Source organism: Mesocricetus auratus, unplaced genomic scaffold (genome assembly GCF_017639785.1).
Source record: "Mesocricetus auratus isolate SY011 unplaced genomic scaffold, BCM_Maur_2.0 Super-Scaffold_100015, whole genome shotgun sequence".
NCBI classification, from domain to species: Eukaryota; Metazoa; Chordata; class Mammalia; order Rodentia; family Cricetidae; genus Mesocricetus; species Mesocricetus auratus.
The window spans coordinates 8,037,362-8,055,352 of NW_024429198.1; the positions used below are offsets into that span (position 1 = coordinate 8,037,362).

Below are 17,991 nucleotides of genomic sequence, written 5' to 3' on the forward strand. Positions count from 1 at the left end.
GGTAGAGACTGACTTCTCCTCTTTGCTCATTTCTATCAGGCTTTTCTGTCAAAGGCCAGATTTTGTTCATTTATCACATGTGTCCAGTGACTAATCATTTAAGGTATGAGTGAATCAAAAGAAATCACAATTAGCTTAAGAAAAATGAAATGGCTTGTTTATTATCAAGGCATTTACAAGACTGTGCTGTTTTGGCTTACCATTTCTGAAGCATAGATTATACCAGCTTATCTCCTGTGCCCATCCTGTATCATCTGGGTCCTTAGGTGGCCTTTCACAGGTGACCTTCACCTCCTATTGCTTGCTTTTGGGGAAGGGAGCCAAAATGTCAGGGCTTCAGTTTGGGTGAAGGCAAGGAGGCCCTGGCCAGAGTGGCCTGCCTACCTTTCTCTAGGTCAGGTTAGCAGCCTCTGCCTCAGACAGTCGTCCTCACCTGCTGAGGTTGATATTTGCCTTTGCTAGGAGTTTAAAAACACCTAAGAACACTGTGTTTGTGGGTCAGGTCAATATGCTAAGTACCTTAGTAGCCAAGGCTCTCAAGAATGTGTTGAGTTTAAGGGCAGTTCACTAGGCTATACATGGTGAATTCAAGGCCAGCCTTCACTACATAGTATGTTACTGTCTCAAAAAACAAAGCAGTACAAATGAAAAATCTGAAGAAAAAAAAACCCAGTCTTTCCTTTCCTTTCCCTTTCCTTTTTTTTCTTTGTTTTTCTTTTTTGTTTTTTGTTTTTCCAGACAGGGTTTCTCTGTATTGTTTTGGATTTTCTTTCTTTTTCAATACAGGGTTTCTCTGACTATCCCGGAATTCACTCTGTGGACTAGGCTGGCCTTGAGTCAGAGATCCACCTGCCTCTGCCTCCCACGTGCTGGGATTAAAAATGTGAGCCATCACCACCTGGGCGAATCCAGTTTTTCTCTCTAAATACAGTTGAGTCCCTTGAGGTCATCTTCCTCCAGAGCCCTGTGCTTGGGAGAGAGACTGATTCCTTCACTCTTGGTCTGTGAGCACATGCTGTATCTCTACGCAGATTGCTACCACAGCACTTTCTCCAGTCTGGGGTGGGGTTCACCGTCAGAGACGAGAATCTGGGGCCACTTGCAAGTGCCTCCGCTTTGTCTCCAGGGTGGGCCTCCCTGTCTGGGCTTCCTGTTTCTACCCCATGCCTTTTCCCTTTGATCCCATCTCTTGTCCACTCTGCCTCACCTCTGTGTACCTACATTGCTTAACACTGACTAAAATTAGGAAACCAGAGAACTGTATGGAGGAGCTTCACATTGTGTTGGAGGGACAGCAGGTCTCCAGATGGCTCTAAAGCACGGAGGTAGGAGCTGCCTGCCTAAGAGGGAGGCATGCCCAGAATGCCTAGAGCGGGGGAGGCTCTTCCAACAGCACTGGGCCTATGTGCAGGCTGTGTGGGACTTGGAAAGGTCAGTCATAAGTGGGATTTGGTGTGGGAAGGAGGGGGCTAAAAACCAGGCAGACAAGAGGGACAGCTTAAAAACTTACAGGTGTGTTAGGAATGTGTGGTTGGGGCATCTGTCTCCATCTTATACAAGCATGTGCATCTCTGCATGACAGTGAAAAAGGAATAAATCTGCAGGAACATATCCAGTTCTGGAAGATTCTGTACTGCTAGGTCAGTCAGGCTCTTCACAAGCCAACAGGCAAACTCCATTTGCCCCTTGCTCCAAGGCTTTTAACTCCTGTCAGTTATTTAAGCAGCACAGAGCAGTTCTGGGGAAGATGGTGGAGAGCAAGCCACAGAAGGCGGCACCATATGTCTCTGCAGCTGCTGCTATCATGTCCTTTAGCTGAGGTCATAAAGCAGTGTCAGCCCAGTACTGCCACCTGTCACCTTTCTTCCTTGCGCACATCCAAACAGGACTATTATTACTTTCAACATATTAACATCAGTGAGCCTCAGTTTTCTGACCTGTGAATGGGAATAATAATAATACTGTGTAATTCAAAAAGATGCTGTTAGTCTCACATGAAGAAAACTGTTAACACAATACTTGGTAGATACCATTAATTGTTTTTGTTTAATTTTTATATTTTTGGGGCTGGTATTGAACCTGGACCTCACTCATGGTACGCAAGTGTGCTACCACTGAGCTACACCCCCAGGTCTATATTATTAATTATAGTTATTCCTCACTACCTCAGAAGCTGCAGTTAGGTGCTTGCACATGCATGTGTGTTTGTGCGTGTGCGTGCATGCACTTGCCCATGCCTATGCCTTTTCTGAGCTGAGTATCAGGAAGTGGAATGAGGAGGTGCCCTGATACTGTGGACAAGCCCATGATTCTGTAGGTTTCCTGTTCAGATTCAACCACTTGATGGTGACCTTAGACTTGGGACTGTCACTTCCTTGAGACTTTTCCCAGTAAAATTTGTTCAGGTGTCTTCCCTGAAGGCTTGTTTTGAAGATGAGATTAGAACCTGACAGGTACCTTCTGTCTAGTAAAAGTATGTCCTCCCATGGCAGTTTTCACTGTCCACCAGGCCTCCCTGCCTGGGCCTGGGTCTTTTTGTGAGAGTTCAGAGTTTCTTTGATGTCTTTCTGCATCTGTATCGTGTCCTGGACTTTGGGAAGGCCTGGGATTGGGGCAGCATGAGAAGTCTCGCACTGATCCAGTTCTTCTTGGTCTCCTTCTCTGAAGTCAGCCTCTCAAGTTTCTGCCAGTCCATTCCTCTTTCCCTCATGTCATAGCTAAAGGCATCACAGCCCAGAGTGCCCTTTGTGGGAGCCTCTGTGACAGTGTCTTCATTTGTTTTACCAGCCTCCCTGTCTAGAGCCTCTCGTGCTTCCTGTCTGCACTGCCTTGAGATCTCTGCATGTCCCAGGGGTAGGGGCCCTGTGTGCACTGCCTTGAGATCTCTGCGTGTCCCAGGGGGAAGGGCCCTGCCTCTCCAGCCTTACACTAGCCTACATCTAGCAGGCCTATGTTGTTAATTGTAGATAAGTAAAGGCTCTCTCAGAACCCCACCTGCTTGTGCTTTTGGGAAGAAAGCCTGAGCTTGGTTTTGTAGACCTAGTCTGTGACTGTTTCTTTTCTGTGTGACCCAAGGTCTTGTTTGCTGGTGGTTTTTGTTGTTGGGGTTTTTTGTTTGTTTGCTTGCTTGTTTTGTTTTTCGAGGCAGGGTTTCTCTGTATTGCTTTGGAAACTGTCCTGGAACTCGCTCTTGTAGACCAGGCTGGCCTCGACCTCAAAGAGATCAGCCTCCCGAGTGCTGGGATTAAAGGCATGAGCCACCAACGCCCGGCATTTCCTGGTTTTAGAGAATTAAATTTCCTGATTTTAGAGGGTGTTTTGTTTGTTTTTGAGTCAGGATTTCTCCTTGTAGCCCTGGCTGTCCTGGAACTCCTTTGTAGACAAGGTTGGCATTGCACTCAGAGATCTGCCTGCCTTTGCCTCCCAAATATGGGGATTAAAGAAAGGCGTGCACCACCAAGGGACCCTTTTGGGGCTCTCATACAAAATAAAGGAACAACAACAACAACAAAATCAAGAGATTCAAATATGCCCCAGGGATGGGGAAGGTCATGGATTGGGAAGGGAGAATTTTTTTTAAACTTCAAACTCCCAGGGACTTTCTTACTGCACTTTCAAATGCAACTAAATGAGAAACTCAGACAGAGAAGAGAAAAAGGGGAGGTGCAGTGCCAAGCCCCTCCCCCTCTGCGTTCTTCAGTCTGTCTTCCCTTTGTTTTCACCCTTGGTGTAGAATGCAGGTGGCTGTGGTTCTCGCTAGTGCAGTTGACTGCTCTTCTGTCTTGTATATTAATTTCCGTGTGTCAGTTTCCAGCAGAGCCAGAAGCCTCTGGAGGTTGAGCTCTTGTGCCACCCGTGTGTGTGTGTGTGTGTGTGTGTGTGTGTGTGTGTGTGTGTGTGTGTGTGTGAGAGAGAGAGAGAGAGAGAGAGAGAGAGAGAGAGAGAGAGAGAGAGAGAGAGAGAGAGAGAGAGATGGCGAACCCTAACTTCATCTGTTCAGCTGTGGGAACCTTGGGGGCATTACTTAACCTTTTGAAGTTTTATTGGTCTTATCTGTAAAGTGGGGATGAAAACTTACACTCACAGGTGTGTCCAACCTGGAGCACAAGGGCTGTGTCTCAGGATAATTGTAAAGGCTGTTCAACACGTTTGTAGATGACAGTATCAGTGTCAAAAAGTTGGACAGGTGAAAATAAATGACATAATCCAGACATCTATGAGTGGACATTATAAACGCCAACAAATTGCACTCATATGTTCATACACAGCAAATGCTTAGTCTGGAGATCCTGTCCCCAGCCAGCATGTTAAATAAAGACATCTTCTGGCTGAAACTGATTTGTATATGGAGTGGACAGGAGAGTCCTTAAAGACCAGGCATGTGGTTATCGGTGAGGTATTGTTGCCTTGAACCAGACAGTTTGTCATCGGCTTCTTACTTCATGCCTTGCCCGTCTCCTGTCTGCCTTCAGATACTCTTCTGTTGGCTTATTATCAATTGGTGCCTGCAATGGCCATAAGCCGTGTACATAGCTAGGAGAATAGAGCTGTGATGGGCAGTAAAGCCATTCCCTGTCCTGCTTTTTGAATCAGGAGGCTCTGAGGGAGCCAGTCTGTCTATAAGCACCTCCAGGAAGAATCTGGCTCCTTAGAATTGATTAACTGTGGGTTCATCCAGGCTCCAGTCTGTATCATCAGTGAGAAAACTTGTGTTTAAAATGTGAACTTGATTGTGTTGCTATTCTCACAGTGAAACTAGACCATGTTTTAGGTCAGGTCAGGAACAATTTGATAACTCACTGCATAGTGAGTTAGCTTTCTGTCACTGTAATAAATACCAGAGGCAATTATCTGATGAGTAAAAAGCTAAGGTTTGTTTTGGCTCATGTGTTTGGAGGATCTAGTCCTTGATTGGTTGGCCTTTTTTTTTCCTGTGATGAGATAGTACATCATAGTTGGAGTGTGTGGTGGGACAAAACTGCTCCCTTGTGGCAGAAGGGACCAGGGTCCTGTCATCTGCATTGAGGGAAGGCCTGCAGACTTCCACTGTGCCTCCTCTTCCAGTTCCCATCTCCTTTCTAATAGAGAGAGCTGTTGTTTTATTCTTTAATAACGCCGCCTAGCACTGAAGAATATTAGCCAGAGAAGGAATTACTTGTTTTTGTATGTTTTGATGTATATGTTCTTCCAGTAGACTTTCACTGACAATTTACTGTCAGGGGTAGGAGTTGAAGCTAAAACCCCATGAGAGTACAATTTAAGCCCTGAGTTGCCATCATTTCTTGTCGAGACAGACTAGGCAAGAGAAAACTGCAGTAAAGTATGGGAAGTACTGTAACAGAAGCATATATAGAGTGTCTTGGGCATCCAGAAAAGAGCCCCTTGTCAGTCTCAGGAGGCAGGCTGGATCAGGGAAGGCTCTACAAAGAAGCCATACTGTGTGGATAGTGGATTGGACAGAGTATTGGATGGACAGGCTTGGGGACCTGTGTGTATGGGGTGGTCTCAGTACATGCATAGGGGCTGGGGCTCACACAGAGGATAATGGCCTGAATAAGAGTAACAGGGGAGGGTTGATCTGAATATACTATGAAGCAGAGCAGAGCATGGGTTCCCAAGGAGCAGGCAGGAGTTAGAGAACGACCCCCTGGTTCCTGGAGTGGTTTACAATTAGCCAGGTCCCATAGGAGGCAGCTTCATAAGTAGTCAGGGATGGTGCAGTGAGTTGGCTTTGAAGTGTTAACTGGAAGGGCTGAGGGATGTTCCAGTGTGAGTGTCCCCGGGGCTGTTAGGATATTGACATCTGGAGCTCCAACAACAGATCTGTGTGAAGAACTGTTTGCCGATCATCATCCAGGATACTGTTCGTGGGAGTGCTTGTCTAGGGAATACAGGACTTGTGGAGAGGAATTAAAACTTGCTCAGAAAAGGGATGTGAGTACATACAACTCACCTCCTCCCATTGCTCAGGTCTCGGGTAATGGTATTTTTCTAAGGATTACTGTCTTCTTTAATCCCTTTGTGAAGCCAGGTGTGTCAGGTACACACCTGTGATCTCTGGAGGCAGAGGTAGGAGAATGGAAGTTCAGGTCATCAGCTGCACAGTCTGATGGAGGCCAGTCTGGGCTCTGACATGCTGCACCTTTCTTCATGTGGTTAGGTGTTTTTCTGTGCTCCCTTGTGTCTGCTCTAGTCTAACACTCATGTTATGCTGCTGTGGGATTAGTCATAGTGTTCTCCAAACAGGTAGAGACTGTGTTTGCTGTGCCTGGATTAGAGTAAGTCATAAGAGATGGCTGCTCAGTAACTCAAAGAGTGAGTGTTGATTGGCATCCAGGGGAGGAGTCCACAGGCAGGCAGGTTGGATTAAAGGTCAAAGCACAACTTTAGTTGTTTATCTGAGGCTAAAGGCCCACTGTATTTTTCCTGGCTCAGTTTTTTTTTCCTTTTTTTTTTAATCTGAACAGTGAGAACAGTAAGGATAATTAAGAGTCATGAAAATCAAATGAAATGTGCTGGTAGATTTTTTTTTTTTTGGCTTTCAATAAGTATTGCCTCAGTTATCCAAGGAGCCAATCAATGTCTTTTTTATCTGAATTTCATAATAAAATCAATTCTTTTGCCTCCTTTGTTTGTTTTTCTTTTTTTAGTGTGTTGTGATGGCTAGTTTTATGTCAGTTTCCCACAGGCTAGAGTCATTTGAGAGATGGGAATCTCAATTGACAAGATTTCCTTAGACATGGGTGTAGGCAAGACTGTGGGGCACTTTAAATAGCGATTGATGTGGGAGGTCCAGTCCACTGTGAGTGGTGCCACCCCTGGGCTGGAGGTCCTGGGTCTATAAGAAAGCAGGCTGAACCAGCCATGGAGAACACACCAGTAAAGCAACACTCCTGCATGGCCTCTGCATTAGGTTCCTGCCCTGTTTGTGTTCCTCCCTGACTTCCTTCAGTGATGAGTAGTGATGTGGAAGTGTAAGCCAAATAAACCCCTTCCTCCTTAAACTGTTTTTGGTTGTCATGTTTCTTCACAGCAATAGTAACCCTAACTTTATGCATATTTGCCAGTGGGTAGGCCTGTGTGTGTTTACTTGTCCGTGTGTGTTAGCATTCATGAAGACAGAAGGGCTCATCAGTTCAGCCAGTCTTGCTAGCCCATTTGCTCAAGGGATCCCGTGTCCACCTTGCAGGGCTAGAGTGCAGGGTGGGCCACCACACCCACCTGGTGTTCTGAGACCCGAACTCAGACCCTCATCCTTGTGTGGCAAATGCTTTCATCGCTGAGCTGTTTCCCCAGCCCCAGGTTATTTCGTCTTTATCCCCAGCACTCGGTATTTAGGACATCCAGTTTTTGTAGAAAAGAGTTGCTACATATTAAAGATGGTCATTTTGCAACTGCTATCAGACAATAAGGTATGAAGTACTGACTCATCTTACTGGAGCCCTGTGATTTAGGGCCACTCCTCAGAAACAGATCTGAGGAGAGATCAGATGGAGAACCCTGGTGGTCTTGGGAGTTTCTGGAGGTATGTCTCCTTTGGGTGACAGTTCTCAAGCTCTCATCTTGTCTGGCATAGACATTGCTAGAACAGGTGTGCTTCTGGCTCAGGGTGGGTATCTTGGGAGATGGGGTACTGGCAGGATTCTTGCAGTGGGACCCGGAACAGATGCAGCAAACTCCTTTTGATCTGTGGAGGAAAGCTTTGGAAATTGGCGGACCTATTTTTCCTGCCCTTGTCCTGTTTTCAGATTAATACAGAAGGAATGCCCCAAAGCTTCGATCACGTTGAAATTGGAGGTGAAGAAAGCCCAGCTCTGAGCCTGCCACTCTGGCTGATCCACTCTTGGTTTATGTTTGTCACACCCAGATGAGCCGTGCCACTGAGACTGCCGAGCTTTAAGAGCCTAGACATCCTGTGACCCCAGTAACAACAGTGTTCTGCTTTTTTAATACCATAATAGCAAGTTTTGACTCTATTCAAATGGAATTGTGACAGGTGTGGATCAGAGCACATAGGCCATTTGTAACTTAACAAATGTGTTGAAAATTTGTCTTTCTTTGAAATGGGTTAGCTTTTGAAAAGTCTGTCATTATAACCAGTAGAGCCATTTCTGCTTGATTATTAAATAACCATAATGACAAGGTCAGTGAGAAATTATTTATTTTCCATGAGGAATTTGTGTCATAGTTCATAGCATGTACATGCAGTACCCACAGAGACTGGAAAAAAGGTGTTAGATCCCTTGAAACTGTAAGTACAGACAGTTGTGTGATGTCATGACTGAACCCAGGTACTCTACAAGAGCAACAAGCACTCCTAATCAGAGAACTGTATCTCCAGCCCCTTTATTTCAAATTTTAGAGACAGGGTCTCACTCACTCATCCAGGCTACCCTTGAATGTGTAATCCTCCTGCCTCTCCTTCCTAAGTGCTGTAATTAGTTCCTCTTTGACTGGAAATTAAAAATAAAATGTAAGTAAGAAGTGTAAAGTCTACTTTTAATTATTAATTAATTCAACAAATCTTTGCGTATTTACTGTGTATCAGGTGTATTCGATTCTGGAGACAAAGACGTACCCCAAAGGGCTTATTGACCTCATAGAGACAGACAATTGTAGGAGACACAGGGGGTTGGAAGGACCTGGCAACAGAGGTTTCCCTGAGGAAGTGAGCTTGTCCTGAGCTACACACACAAAAATTCTCAGTGCCAAAGAGGGATAGGAAGGCATTAAAACAAGAGGAAATGTCTGTGGAGACAACTCCGGATGAGAGGGTGTGAGCTCCTTCAGGAGGCTGAGAGAAGACTGAAGGCCTAATGTAGTGATGAGGAAATGGTAGGAGGCCAGACTGGTCAAGCAGGCATGGGCCAGGTTAAAGAGAGCTGCTTCTTTTATTATTATTATTTTTTTTTTTTGGTGTTTCAAGACAGGGTTTCTCTGTGTAGCTTTGGAGGTTGGCCTTGAACTCATAGAGATCTGTCTGCCTCTGCCTCCTGAGTGCTGGGATTAAAGGCGTGCGCCACCAACGCTCAGCCAAAGAGAGCTTTATAGTCTTGAGATGATGCAGTCTTTATCCCATACCTAAGCCGGAGCACGCTGCCTTCTGAAAGATCATTCTATTTGAGGGTGGAGAATGGATTAGAAAGACAGCAGATGCACAACAGAGTACGTCCTAAGGAGTAACTCCATCACTTGGTGTGAGTGAAGCCCAAGATTTCTTTCCCATGTAGCTGACCAGTGTCACTTTGGTCCATTACTTGTGTAGAGTTGGTGTGATGGTTAATTTGGTTCTGTTGAAGTGGATTAAGAAATGCCTAGGAGATTAGTAAAGCACACTTTGGGTATGTTAGTGAAAAATTTCTAGAGTCAGTTAATCATGGGGCTTCTGACTTAATGAATGGATTAATCCCTGGATAGATTTATTATAAGATGGTATTCTGGGAGGTGGTGGAAGGTGGGAAGTTGGGACTAGTTGGAGGAAGTAGGTCTCTGGGGGTGTGTTCTTGAAGGCTAGATGTTGCCCTGGTTCCTTGTAGTGTTCTGTTCTCTCTGCTTCTTGCCATCATGGTGTGAACTCGGCTCAGCCATGCCTTCTCTCCCTGATGGATCCACACTAGACTGTGGGGAATGCAAATCAGTTCTCCCTTGAATTTCTCAATTATTTGACTAAGACAGCTCTGTTTTGTTTCCCCATCAGTACTCCCTGAGGCTTTTTCCTTGCCCTTCTAGCCCCTTTTTCGGAGACAGGGTCTCATGTAACCCTAGCTGGCCTCGAACTAACTGAGCGTAGCCGAGGCCTTGAACTCCTTCCTGAACCTGGCTACCTTCTAAGTGCTGAGGTTACAGGCATGCGCCACACATCCAGCTTCTGTGGGCACTCTCTGTGGTACCTGCTTTGACCTGACTTCAGGTGGCCTGAGAGCCACTTGACTGATCACCCATCCTGTCTTCTTTTTCCTTCCTTTTCTCCTTTTGATAAGAGAGACATTGTGGCATTTTGTTCAGAGACGTAATGGGTGAGGACAGATAACTGGGCATGGGTTTTACTGCCCCATATACCTGGGTGTTGGTGCCTTCATCCGTAAAGAGATATTCTAGGATTTGATGATTATTTCAGAGTCTTACTGTGAGGATTAAATGAGCTAATAAACACACAAAGCCCTGTAAACAAGCCAGGTGCTTGGGGCTCAAGAAACGCTTGTCACCATTCATCCACCTTTCTCAGTGAGGCCGGCCCTGTGCTCACTGTGAAGTGTCTTTGAGCAACTCTGAGTCCATAGTGTCTACTGGGTTGTGACGCAGTGACTTGCACTGTACTGAGGAAGAGATTGATTGATTCCTGTGTTGGTAAAGGTCACATTGCACAGCCTGTGCTCATTTGTACAAGGACTTCACTTCCAGACAAAAGCGTATGCCTCAACAGAACATGCATGATTGGGAGGAAGATGCACACGTGAGGGCTTTCTTTGAAGTTAGGGTCCCATTTAGCCCAGGTCGATGCCCCATTTTGCTCTGAAACTTAAGTTACTGCTCCTTTTTAAGCCTCGTTTCTTCCTCTGTGAAGTGGACATAGTCCTGGGGCTGTGGGTGAATGGAAAGTATGAATATGGTAAGAAGAAAAGCAAATTAGATATTGTCTATTATTGTCAAAGCATGCAGGTGAGCCTGTCAGACTCACTAGGGAGGACTTTCATCACCAAGTCCAAGTTCTCCTCATTCATTATTACTGCTCAGGCCTTAGGACTTTTTGGCAGCATTCCAAACAGGTGAGGTAACTGTGATCTAGATGTGGGGTGGACAGGGTGTTGATGTAGTCAGTTTAGTGTCATTTGAGAGGAGGACTTGCATACACTTAGTGATAAGATTGTTTTCAGCAGCGGCGGTGTCTTTCTGTGTTCTGACCTTTCCTTTCCTGGCTCCAGCGCTGAGGAAGTTTGATGAATAGTGGCAGTTTCAGTAGGAAGTTGAGCAGGTTAGGAATCTGTTGGCTTTTCCAGCTGTGCTCTTCTGATGTTGAAATCGCCAAATGCTTCATAAAATGTGCGGCTCCTGGGTGATTTTGTTGGTTTGGGTTTTCCCAAGTTTGAAGCAAGATTATCAGTTAGCAGCTTGGTACTGACTTTAAAATATATTTAAAATTATTTCAAGGGAGGAGTCAATGCCTTAAAGGTTGTACTAAACACAGCCTCTTCTACTGGTTGAGAGCATTCTGTGAACACCGTGTTAGCTGTGACCACTGTTTCTGAGTGGAGACAGTGGGTCTTCCTCTAGGGGTCTTCCTTTTCAGTTTCGTTTTTCTCCTCTTCCTCTTGTAGTAAAAAGTTTTTTCTCTTTTGGGAGGCCTGCCACCCAGCTCCCAAATAAATCACACACGGAGGCTTATTCTTAGTTATGAATGCCTGACCTTAGCTTGGCTTATTCCTAGCCAGCTTTTCTTAAATTAATCCACCTACCTTTTGCCTCTGAGCTTTTCCTGTTCTTCTCTGTAAATCTTAGTCTTACTCGGTGGATTGCTGTGTAGCTTGAGTGGCTGTCTCCTGAAGTCTTCTTCTCCCTGTTCTCTTGCTCTTCTTGCTTCTCCTTCTATTTATCCTTTCTGCCTGCCAACCCCGCCTATTTCTCCTGCCTGGCTATTGGCTGTTGAGTTCTTTATTAGGACCATCAGGTCTTTTAGATAGGTAGAGAATCACAGCTCCACAGAGTCAAACAAATGCAGTGTAAACAAAAGTCGCACGCCTTAAAATAATATTCTGCCATACCCCTTCCTTTGTTTCTTTGTTCTAACTGCTGGGGCTTGAACCCAAGGTCTCATGTTAAATGAGGCCTACCACTAGCTATACCCTAGCCTTTTCTTTTCAGCCAAAGCACCCCACCTTCCTTCTGGATGCAGATGCGCAGACTGACTTCCGTGACATAGCTTGACCCTTGCACAGGCTGTCTTGATACTGGTGTCACAAGGGAGGCAGGACAGCTCTTCATTCCTTCCCTTTGGACCCTTCTCTGAGAGTGGGGCATTTGTCTTTATCATGCTCCTGATTCAGCCCTGTGCTTTTTCTGGAATGACTTTTATTCGAGTTGGTAAATACTGTGTGCTCTTGTTGCCCATGGGATGAAGCCCAACTCCCTTAAGATGGTATATAAATTCCTTTAAGCGGTCTAGCCCCAGCCTGTTTCTCACCTCTCCTGGTGTCAGCTGCCACTGTTTGTAGCTTCTCTAGATTGTCTCTGCTTATATACCTCATTTGTCATTTCTTAGACGGGTGTTTGCCAGTTTCTCTTCTACCTCCTCTGTTGGTCTCCCTGCAGCTCAGTGCTTTTCCTGCTCCCATAGCTCTGGAGCAGGGCCTTAGGTGAGCATCCTTCACCGTGTACTGGAAAGGGCTTTCCTAGGTGAGCATCCTTCACCGTGTACTGTAAAGGGGTTTCCTAGGTGAGCATCCTTCACCGTGTACTGGAAAGGGGTTTCCTAGGTGAGCATCCTTCACAATGTACTGTAAAGGGGTTTCCTAGGTGAGCATCCTTCACCGTGTACTGGAAAGGGGTTTCCTAGGTGAGCATCCTTCACCGTGTACTGGAAAGGGGTTTCCTAGGTGAGCATCCTTCACCGTGTATTGTAAAGCCTCAGCCTCCTGAGTGACCAGGATCACAGGCCTCCACCACTAGCCTGACCTTTTTCTTCCTTCCCTCCCTGCTGTCCTTCCCTCTTCTCTTTCTTCTAGTCTTCTATCCTTAGCTGAGTCTTACCATGTATCCTAGACTGACCTAGACTTTATTGTGTAGCTCACACTGTTTCAAATGTAGAAGACTCTCTGCTTCTCTGAGTCTTGGGACTTGAGTTGTGTTTGAGGTTAGGCATTTTGGTAGGAATACTTAGATGGTTTGGCAGACTTCACTAGGAGGCTTAGTCTTTTGTTATGTTAACAAGTGTTTGTGCTTAGTCACTCATTAAAGTTTACAAAATATCCTTGAATATTCAATAAATTTAGAACACAAAATAGAGGGACCTGAGGATATATTTATTGAAAAACTGATATTGAGCCAGGCCTTGATTCCCCATTAGAAGTGATTGCGTTGGGCGTTGATGGCACATGCCTTTAATCCCAGCACTCGGGAGGCAGAGGCAGATGGATCTCTGTGAATTTGAGGCCAGCTTGGTCTACAGAGCAAGTTCCAGGACAGCCTCCAAAACAATACAGAGAAACCCTGTCTTGAAAAACCAGAGAGAAAGAGAGAGGATAGAGATGATTGCAACTCTTGGCAACATCTTGTGGTTATTCCAGGTGTCTGAGTCCTAACCTAGTGTGCTACATACTGTCTTATGTGCCTATGTTTGTCTTTTTTTTTTTTTTTTTGGTTTTACGAGACAGGGTTTCTCTGTATTGTTTTGGAGGCTGTCGGTCCAGCCTGGCCTCGAACTCACAGAGATCCGCCTGCCTCTGCCTCCCAAGTGCTGGGATTAAAGGCATGTGCCACCAACACCCGGCCCTATGTTTGTCTTTTATAGGTAGATATTTTATCTGTACTGACTACATATGTGTTCCTATGCTTGTGTCTTATAGATAGGCTTTTTTTTTTTCTGAAAAGACTCAATCTAAAAAAAAAAAAAAAAAAAAAAAGACCCAGTCTCTCTTGCTTTCAACCCTTGGTTTTCTTTGGAGACAGAGGGCCTCATTCTCTGACATATCTCCTATTTCTTCCTGACTGTCCAAGTTATGTTTCTTTGCCTAAGTGTCATTTTAACTTGTTCCTTCATGTAAGGGATGATGACAATATTTTTTGTTTTTGTTTTTCAAGACAGGGTTTCTCTTTGTAGCTTTGGAGACTATCCTGGAACTCTGGCCTTGAACTCATAGAAATCCACCTGCCTCTGCCTCCTGAGTGCTAATAGTTATAAATCTTAAAATCTAGTTTAATGCGTTTACTACCACTAAAATTACTGGAATTTTCTGTCCACTTTTATTTAAAGGTATATTTATTTATTTTAGTTTTATTGTTTCATGAGACAGGGATTTTTGTAGTTGGCTGTCCTGGAACTTACTCTGTTGGCCAGTGAGGACCTTGAACTCCTGCTTCCCACCTCAGCCTTCCAAACGCTGTGTGTGTGTGTGTGTGTGTGTGTGTGTGTGTGTGTGTGTGTGAGTGAGTGTGTGTGTGTGTGTGTGTGTATTCATTTTCATGTCACGGCACTAATAAAGTCAGAGGACAACTTGGTGGGGTTAGTTCTCTTCTACTGCATGATCATGTCATCAGGATTGGTAGCAAGTGCTTTTACACTGAACCACTCAGACCCATTATTGTTGTTGTTGTTTCTCCTTAGCCCTGGCTGTCCTGGAACTCACTCTGTAGACCAGGCTGGCCTCAGGGATCTGCCTACCTCTGCTTCCCAAAGTGCTGGGATTAAAGACATGCACCACTACTGGGCTCTATTTTTATTTTTTAAGAGTCTCATTTAGCCCAAACTGTCCTCATGTTTGCTATATAGCCAAGAATGATCTTGAACCTCTCGATCCCCACGTCCTCACCTCCTGAGTGCTGTTTTTACAGACATGTTCTACCAAGTCCTGTTTGCATATGTACACGTGTATAGAGGTATATGTGCATGTGTGTATTTGTGGAGGCCACGAGTTGACATTGGGTGTCTTCTTTAGTTGCCCTCCATGTTATTTTTGAGACAGGGCTTACCTGTGTGGCTAGACTAGCTAGCACATAAGCCTCAGGGATCCTCCTGTCTCTGCCTTCCCAGTACTGGAATAGCAGGTGCGTGCTGCTGTGCCAGTTGTTAAGTGAGTGTTGACGACTAAGTTTAAGTCCCCATATTTTTTGGGGGGGAAGAAAATACTTTACTGAAGGAGTCTCCCTCCACATCCTGTTTTTTGTTCGTTTGCTTTTGTTTTACATGCTGGGGATTTATGTATGTTAGGCAACAGTTCCAGCCCCCTAACCATGTATTTAAAAGTAGCTTGTTAAAGGGCAGTGAGATAGTTCAGTGGATAAATGTACTTGCTACCAAGCCTAAAAGGTGACTTGAGTTTGATCCCGGGACTTACATGGTAGAAGGAGAAATCCAACCCCCACCATTTGTTCTCTGACTGCCCCCCCCCAACACACACACTGTGGTACATGCCTATGCTTGCATGTCTATATAGGCACAATAATAAATATAACAACAGTTGGTTATTAAATCAACACAAACTTCCTGAGCATAGGTGATAGTTTAATATGTACTCTCAAAGCATGTCTTTATTGTTATTTTGAGCCTTTAAACAAAGACAATCGTGACCTTTTGCTCTTGTATTTACTTGTTTATTTGTTTATTTTTAGGAAATTCACTCAAATGAGAAGGAAGTAGCCGAGAAGGAAGTCGCTCTTCGCTTGTTGCCAGGTACTGTCCATGCTGGGCTCATAGCTCACATATAGCTCAGGGCCAAAGACAGATTACATCATCTCTAGTGTTGCTATTATAAGCTCTTTTGTTTTCATCCTCTGGCACGTAAGTGATGATGTATCATAACAAGGATGTCAAGGTCCTCAGTAACTATACACCTGGCTCAGGGACTTACAGCATTTGGAAAGAATTTTCCGTGTTTCCCTTTCCTCCAACCGGATGGGAATGAATGGGAAATTCTCCCTTCTTTCACAACCAGTGAACCCTTTTTGTAGGTGTCCTACTTGGCTGTGTTCAGTATTTTTGGTCTCCAGTCAAGAAAATCCTAATCCCCGGAAAAATCCTATAGTTTGAGTGTTCTTCCTGCTGCCTAGGCCTCCCAGGGCTGGCAGTGGGGTGGCCTCACCTCTCTGTCTGCTGGTATATTGCAGCACAGGTACCAGATACTGGGGACACTGGGGATCTGCTGTGACATCATTCATTGTGAGGAGCCTGGATTGATCTGTTGACTGTTTATGAGACAGAGGAGAGAGGCTAACTCTCACATTAAGTTTTAATCACTCTGACTTCATCTCCCTCTCATGTGGAAAATGTTGACAACTATATAAAAATAATTTCTTTTTGTGTTTTGTTTATTTTGAAGCTAGGTTTCACTCAGCTCAGGGTGGCCTGGGATTTTGTGACCCTTCTCCTCTGTCTCTTGAATACTGGGCATGTTGCATCCAGTTTCAAAAGGTTTTTGTCTTTCTTGTAATGTGGATTTTCCTATAACAAGGATGCCTGACTTTTTATTGCCCCCTCGCCCCCAACACACACACACCAGGATTTCTCTGTGTAGTCCTGGCTGTCCTGGAGCTTACTGTGTAGACCAGGCTGGCCTTGAGGATCTGTCTGCCTCTGCCTCCTGAGCTGGGATTAAAGGTTGAGCTAACACCACCGGCTGTTAGTCTTTAAAGCTAGATTAAATGAATTTTTAGCCAACAAGTGAATTCAAAGGTAAAGAAAGCCAGAGGGAGGCCCTGTGAGGAAGATGGTTATCTGTTAGATGACAAGAAAATTCCATTGTTGTTGTTGTTGAGAAGTTGGCTCTCTTATTTCCTTCATGTCCTTCTCTTCCTGTCCTCACCCAGACACCAGCAGGTGTTCTCTGCTTCTAGGGGGCAGAGGATGCTCCCCGAGCTCTAGCCCTGGTGATTTTGGGCTATGGAGTCTGTCTTCAGGGACTATAGCTTCTAATGTAGGCTGGGTGCCTGCTTTGGAGCAGGGGAGGTGGCACAGCAAGAGGAAATGCTTTGAACTAAGGAAGAGACTGTGCCCCCTCCCATGACCTCCTTTCCCTCTCATCCTCCAACCTGGGCCGGCACCTCTGTCATCTGAGGGAGCTGCACAGAAGCCCTGGCCTTCACAGAAAAGGTGGCTGACTCTGAATCCTGGCCCTGCCGGCCAACCTGCATGTCTTTGCTCCACTTCTAGTGTCATTGCTGGGGGACACCTGCTGGGTCAAAGTAATGAGAACACCAACGTCTACACTAGAGAAGGTAGCTGAAAGCCAGGCGAAGGGGGCACAACTCTAATCCTAGCACTTGGGAGGCTGAGGCAGGAGGATTGCTATGAGTTAAGGCGGCCAGTCCAGGCTACATAGTGAACTCAAAGCTAGTCTGTGTAATATAGTGTGACCCTGTCTTCAAACAAAGGAGAGAGAAGAGTCTTGACTTAGAGAGAGGTCAGAGAAATCCCAGCATGCAATGTCTCTGAGCCGTTTGGGTCTCCCTGCTTGGCTTCACTTTTTCTCCTCAGTTTCCAGTTCCTGTCCCTCTGGAGCGAGCTGCTGTCAGGTGCTGCACTGACTGTATGTCTGTCCTTATGTAACAGTGAGGAAACTTAGTGCTCGCAGTTGTGTGCATCTCTGAGGAGAGCTCGCTTTGGTTTCCATCAGGTGAACAACTGCTCTGTGAAGCCAGCACAGTCCTGAAGTATGTGCAGGAAGATTCCTGCCAGCGGGGGGTCTATGGGAGACTCGTCTGCACAGACTTCAAGATTGCCTTCTTGGGGGATGACGACTCAGCCTTGGACAATGGAGGTGTACGTATGAACTGCTCTGCTGAGTGGTAGGGGAGAGTGCATCTTCTCCCTCCTCCCAACACAAGTGAAGGATCTCTCTCCCCTTAGTGTCTGCTCTTGCCCTTCAGGGGCTCCTTCTACCAGGAGGGCCCTAGAAATCACCACCTGTGCTATACTCACTCGCTTGCTTTTCCTTGCTAAGCTGGCATCATCAACTTTTCCCAAGTTTTTCTCAAGTCAGCACAGCGTGAGTCACGTGTTGGAGCAACCTCTCCCATGTACAGTTCCTCATGTTTTCCTCTACTAAGCTCTTTGACAGATTCGGGGCCTGAGGTCTGGAGTGCAGCCTTTGAGCTTCGATTGTTTCTGTTTGATCTGAACCTAGTTGCAGTATCACTGTGAGACTGTTTCTACTTAGGAGGGAGTGGTAGAGGAGGGACCGCACTGCACCCAATGGGAACCCCACAGGCTCTGCCTGACCCTATGTGGTAGCTGCCCGGGACCCCTTTGCTTCGTATAAGTAGCACTGTTGGTACTTCTGGACT

At 45.6% G+C, this 17,991-nt stretch overlaps 1 protein-coding gene across 2 annotated transcripts in view; it reads left to right on the forward strand.

The window, feature by feature from the left end:
* The window catches only part of Mtmr12 (myotubularin related protein 12), a 65,395-nt gene that overhangs the window by 7,568 nt on the left and 39,836 nt on the right, over nt 1-17,991 (forward strand). For both annotated transcript variants that reach the window (XM_005078016.4, XM_040757632.1), the window contains exons 2-3: nt 15,322-15,382; nt 17,322-17,467. In XM_005078016.4, the coding sequence (XP_005078073.1) occupies nt 15,322-15,382; nt 17,322-17,467 (207 nt within the window). The remainder of the gene's footprint in view (nt 1-15,321; nt 15,383-17,321; nt 17,468-17,991) is intronic.